Source organism: Pteropus alecto, unplaced genomic scaffold, assembly GCF_000325575.1.
Source record: "Pteropus alecto unplaced genomic scaffold, ASM32557v1 scaffold335, whole genome shotgun sequence".
Lineage (NCBI taxonomy): Eukaryota > Metazoa > Chordata > Mammalia > Chiroptera > Pteropodidae > Pteropus > Pteropus alecto.
Genome location: NW_006436757.1, coordinates 728,932 through 734,748, shown reverse-complemented (window position 1 = coordinate 734,748; position 5,817 = coordinate 728,932). Strand labels below are relative to the sequence as shown.

The 5,817-nt window shown below is 54.6% G+C and overlaps 1 protein-coding gene across 1 annotated transcript in view; it reads right to left on the bottom strand.

Annotated features, from left to right (window-relative positions):
• Nucleotides 1–4,886, bottom strand: part of EFS (embryonal Fyn-associated substrate) — a 7,078-nt gene extending 2,192 nt beyond the window's left edge. Inside the window, 4 exon segments of the mRNA XM_006913585.3 lie at nt 2–652; nt 752–892; nt 1,154–1,432; nt 4,869–4,886. Of these exon segments, the coding sequence (XP_006913647.1) occupies nt 2–652; nt 752–892; nt 1,154–1,432; nt 4,869–4,886 (1,089 nt within the window).
• Between the last annotated feature and the right edge of the window lie 931 nt (nt 4,887–5,817).

The window sequence follows — 5,817 nt, the reverse complement described above, 5'->3', positions numbered from 1 at the left end:
TGTCCTCCACTTCCCCCTGCTCTGGACCCCCCTCAACCTTAGGGCCCCCATAGCCAGGCAGGCGGGGTGGGGGTGGGGGCAGAGGCCTGTCCTGGATGCTGCCCTTACGGCCTGGAGCAGGAGAGGGAACAGGGGAAGGGCTGGGGGCTTCAGGGACAGGCAGGGCAGGCAGAGGGCGGCGAGACAGGCTCTCAGCAGAGGGCAACCGGGGCCTGTGTGAGGGTGGAGGGCTTCTGGCCAGAAGAAGGGCCAGGGTGTCTGGGTCATTGGAGGCCAAGGCTCCCAGGGGCTCTGGAGAAGGGGGTGTCTCTGGCCCCAGCAGGGGTACGTCATAGATGCCTTCGTCAGAACCCCCTTCTTCCCCATCTGCTAGCAGTTCCTCGGGTGCTTCGTACAGATTGAGCAGGGCTGATGCTCGTTTCAGGTTGGAGGGGGCAGCATAGAGGGGGGGCCCTGGTTCTCGGCCCCCCTCCCACTCCAGATCTGGCTCCAGCTCTGATGGTGGCTTCGGGGCCAGAGGGACATCATAGGGAGCTTCGTCCTCTCCAGGGGGCTGCGGGGCAACCCGGGCCAGAAGGTGGGAAAAGGAGGCAGGGGTGTCATAGGGACCACTGGCGGAAACTCGGAGGGCAGCAGGGGGCACATCATAGACCTGGAAAGGGAGCAGCCAGTTACCCTCAGACGCAGCCACTGATTCCCTTCAGAGCTGTCTGTTCTCTGCCCAACATACATACAGACCTCTAGCCCTCACCTCCAAGGCATCTCCAGGGGTAGCCGGTTGTGTCCCACTGCCTCTGGGAACCTTGTAGATGGGATCAGGGGAGGGCAGGCAGGGTCCAGCTGGAGATTCTGAAGTCAGACAGGGCCGAGCTGGAGGTGGCACCACATATACCTGGGGGATCAAGACAGAGGGGTGAGGAGGAGTGGCGGACAGGGAATCAGATAATATATGTACTTTGGAGGAGCACAGATGCCTTCCAATCCCCTCCCTGTCCCAGGGGGAAATAGAACCCCGGAATGGTTGACAGGCTTCTTGGAGCAGAACCCAAAAGAGCTGTGGTTTCAGGGCTCTCCCTGCCCCACCTCACTGCAGGCCACAGCAGAAAGGAAAGGGGCTCTCCTGGCTTGGGAATGGGAGGGCTCCAGCTCTCACCTCCTGGTCCTCATTGCTGTGCTCTGGGGCTGGATATGGTGAGCCAGGCTCGGCTGGGGGCACCTGGGAGAGGCTGGGCTTGGGTGTTGGGCCAGCTGGAAGGAGCTTCACTCTGTTGGCGGGCACAATGCCCTGCTGGCCATGCAGGGAGCAGAGGCACCAGCCATCCAGCCCACCAGCGCCCTCCCTCTGCAGTACCCGTAGAACGTCCCCTCGGCGGAAGGACAGCTCCTGGGGGGACTCGGCGGTGTTGTCGTAGAGTGCCCGGGCCAGCTGGGCCTGGTGGATGAGGTGGGAGTGGGGAGAGGGGTCTTCACACACATATCAGGTCATGTTACCTCCTGCTCAAAACGTCAGAGCTCCCCATTTCCCTCAAGCTAAGAATCTGACCTCCTGACTCAGATCTTCCTGAATGGGCTCTGCCTTTTCTCCCGCTTCATTCCCTGCACGCCCCTCTTCCTTTCTGTTCCTTAAACTAGACAGGCTCTTTCCCACCTTAGGGCCTTTGCACTTGCTGTTTCCTTTACCCAGAATGCTCTTCCCCTGTCTGGCCCTTTTTCGTCCTTCAGTTCTGCTTAAATGTCATGTTCTCCAAAAGGTCTTTTTTTCACTCTTCCTCCACCCCATTATTCTGTCTGTACTCATTGTTTTCTTCATAATACTTTATACTATTTGTCTGTTTACTTTATTATCGACTTCTTCCCTTACACTGTAAGCCCTGTGAGAACAGAGACTGCTATATTCCTAGCCTCTGCAATAGGGCCTGTCCTGGAATCAGTCCTCAATAAACATATGCCGAATGAATTTCCTCCAAAGCGTCGTATATACGAGGAAGTACTGCTCAGATCTCCCACAGGATCTCCTTTACCTTCCCTTTTTCCCAGTCAGCAACCCCTACAAGCAAAGATTAGATGAAGCAGAGACCCCTCATTCTGAGGAACTAGGATTGACCCAGGCCAGACAACGCCTAGTCATAATAAGGAACAAACAAATTGAAGCATTGTTTTGTTCTCAGTCTGAGCAAATAAGTTTCTCAGAAGAGGCTGAGGTTACTATGGAGGAAAGTATATACGCTTTACTCTGTGTGTGTGTGTGTGTGTGTGTGTGTGTGTGTGTGTGTGTGTGTATGGAGAGGGGCTGGTGGACCCACCAAGAGCAAGCATTTATCAGCCTGTTTCCAGTCCTGTCTGGTAGGAACATCTAAACTTTTCCCTTGGAGATTCACATGCGCAGATGATAAGTCACAGGTATCAAGTGCAAATTATGTACCCAGACACTCTGCAAGTGTTTGCACTAATCGTCTCATTCCATTTAATCCTCACACCAACTTTAGGAGGAAGGAGCCATCATTGTCCCCACTTGGAAAGGAAACTGAAACAGAGATTAGTATTTTGCCCAACGACATACAGCTAGTGTACCTAGTGTAGAGCATGATTTGAACCCTAGGCTGTTTGCTTCCAGAGCCTGCACTCTCAATCACTCCTCTACTGCCTCTCCACAATCACAAACTTAAGGATCTACTTTTTTCTTCTTATATTAGTAACAGTGGTTTGTTTAGTCAAGAAGGTCCATGGCTCAAACGTGACTCAAGTGCATATGAAGTCTTTATTATACCTAATTTCCCTAGTCACCCTTTGGCAGAATCAAGCTTAAACCTCTCACAATATTGAAATATATTCCACTTCAGTTATGTGTGCTGTGTGACTGTGCCTGCTGGCAGGATCTCAGGAAGTGATGGCTTACACAGTGGTAGTGGAGAGAGGTAGTTAGGCATTACTGAGCAGGTAATCCATATGGACTAATTCAGTACAAAGAAGATCAAGCTAAAGATCTCTGGTAGGTTGTATTTGGCCACCAGGCCCTGGGGAGCAGGACACCCTGCTCGGCCACCATGAGGGCATGTTTCTATTGGCCAGTGTTTCTTTTGGATGGTTGTCCAGCCCTTCCTGGCTGAGTGATTTCAACAACAAATTGACTTTTGCTCTTGCCTGACTCGAAACTCATCAAACCATTTTCTGATTATATTGGCTTCTAAAGGATATTGTCCCATATAAAGAAAACATGATAACCAGATGATACGAATTCCTGGTTAGCACGGTACTTTTCTTTCTAATTGCAAATTTTAATTAAATTGATGTTTTGGATCTAGCCAGAGGGTTAAGAGAACAGTTCTGAGCCAGGAAGAACTGGGTTTGAGTCTTGGCTTTATCCTTTTCTGCCTGGGTGACTTTGTGCAGATTGTTAAATCTTTCTAAGCCTCAGTTTCCTCCTTTGTAGAATTCTATATCCATCTCCAAATATACATTTTTGGATAATAACAGTACTATCATCACTGGGATGTTGTGAAGACTGGGAGATAATGCGTCAAACAATCAGGACAAACCAGGACAAAGCTTAGGGCCAATAAATGCTCAATAAATATTAGCTATTATTAGGATCCCGTGAGTTTGAGTAGCATAAACGCCATCACCCTCCACCTCTGGTAAAATGAAAAATCTACCTCTTGGGACTACATAGCTGACCAGATGGCTCCTGAGCCAGCATCTTTATGTCAGGGTACACCCACTATTTTCAGGACCTCCCTCTCCCCTGGCTCTGAAAACTGGTGTTTTTTTTTTTCTCACTATCATACAGATGGAAGAACTAAAAGGAGTTTGGTCTGAGGAGTAAAAATTGAATTCATCCTGGAGGGATATGAGAGGATGTCAGGAGCCATACTACTCTTTGCAGCCTCACACTCCTCTTTCCCAGAGTACCCATTCAGAGAAGGCCAGAAAGCAGGTGGCAGCCTCGAATTCCCTGGGAATCCTAGGGCCTTAGGGAAGGGTGGAAAGGGGACAGAGTTGCTTGGAGTCGCACTACAAGGAGTACAAGACAGAATGCAGAGGTGGGTCTGTGGAGAGCTCCTCCCAGTGTTAGGTTTGAATTCTATCCAATGGGGCCAAACCTCTGGGCCTAGCAATTGCGGAAACCAAGCCAGAGTTGCTGATAGATTGATTGATGATGGGTGTGGCTACTCCTGCTCTACCCCTTCCTCAAAGACTTGGCTGACTTGTGAGGGAGGGGCTGCCTTAATGCGGGATGGTAGTGGGCCACAAACTCTCTGGGAGGCCTCCTCTTACTGTCCCATCATGCCAGCAGTCTCCTCCCTTTGTCCCCAGTCTCCAGAAAGTGGCCAGAAAGTGGCTGGCTGACCTCACCTCTCCCCCCATTCCCCCCAACTATCTTCTCTTTCTCCCTGCCTGATCTCCCTCTTTTGCTCCATTTTCCCCTTTTCTCTATCCCTTTTCTAGAAAAGGGCCTCCGTGAGCCCTCTGGCCTCTCCCATTTTCCTGGAGCCACCTCCATCCTTTCAGCCCCTCTCAACCTTTTACTTGCTTCCCAATCACAAGCCCCTGCCAGCCACCACTGGCCATCTGTTCCACTCATAAAAAAGCAGATAGGACTCAGGCTAGACTTGCCCCCTCCCCTCCATCCAGGGGCAGCCTCTAGAAAGAAAAAGAGAATGGGGAGGAGGGAGGGTAGGGGCACCCAGACCCACGAGGAGCTAGGGATGAGGAGAAAGGGAAACAAAAGTGAGAGGAGAGAGACACAGCCTCCTGGAGAAGAAAGGGACCACGGAGAGAGACAAAGAGAAGGCAGAAATAAAAGTGACAGGCGTGCAGGGCAGCTGTGAAGGCTCTGTCCCGCAGCCTCCTCTCCGTGGCAGACTCACCGACGTGGCTATGGCCATGGCCTCGGCCTCCCGTTGGGCCTGCTCCAGGCCCGGCTCGGTTTCGCTGACTTCAGCAGTGGCTGCCCCGCACCATGGAGGCGGCCTCCGGCTGCGGCGCCTGAGTCGTGGCCTTCGCGTAGGTTGGAGGAGGAGAAAGAAAACCCACAGAACTCCCCAAATGGGAGGCAGCTTGGATGAGAAGGAGGAGGAGCGGGGCGGGCCGGGGCGTCGCTGCGGGACCTCATCCAAGGGCGCGCGCTCTGCACTGTCCCCGCGGCCTCCCGGGGGCCGCCGGGTTGGCCAGGCCCCCGGAGCTGCCTGCCCTAGGCCGCGGAGACACCCCAGGTCCGCATGGGCCCAAATCTCCCTTCTAGGGCAGGGGCAGGCGAGGAGGCAGGAGCTAAGGCTGCGTTCGACGCCTCTCCAGGCCGCTCAGGACGGCCCCGAGGGCTGGGAGAAGCCGCTGGGGCGGTTGGGCTGGACGAGCGAGTTTAGGGGCCAACCCAACCCAACCCAGGGCCAGAGAGTCGGGTTCCCAGGGCTGTAGTCGGGGCGGCCGAGGTGCTGCAGCGGAAAAAGGGAAGGAGGAAGGGAAAGCTATAACTGAGCCATCTGCCCCTCTTCGAACTCGCCCAACTTGGCGAAGGGAGGCCAGGCTGACGCCAAAGGCCTGCGAGAGCGCGGCCGTAGGGCTGCGTTGCCCCAGTGGCTGCTTTCAGCCCAGACCCTCGCAACCCCGGCGGTGAAGCGGCTCGCGCTCACGCACATTCGCTCTCCGCACGCCCAGGGTCTGCGGCGCCGCGACGGCACGCGGCACGGCTCGAAGGGGCGGGACGGCCCTCCCCAAGCCGCAGAGGGGCTCACCCGCCCTCCTCCGCCCCTCGGCCGTAGCGCGCTGGGCTCCCGGCTCCCGGCCCCACCCACGGCCCCCTGCACCCGGCGCGGGCTT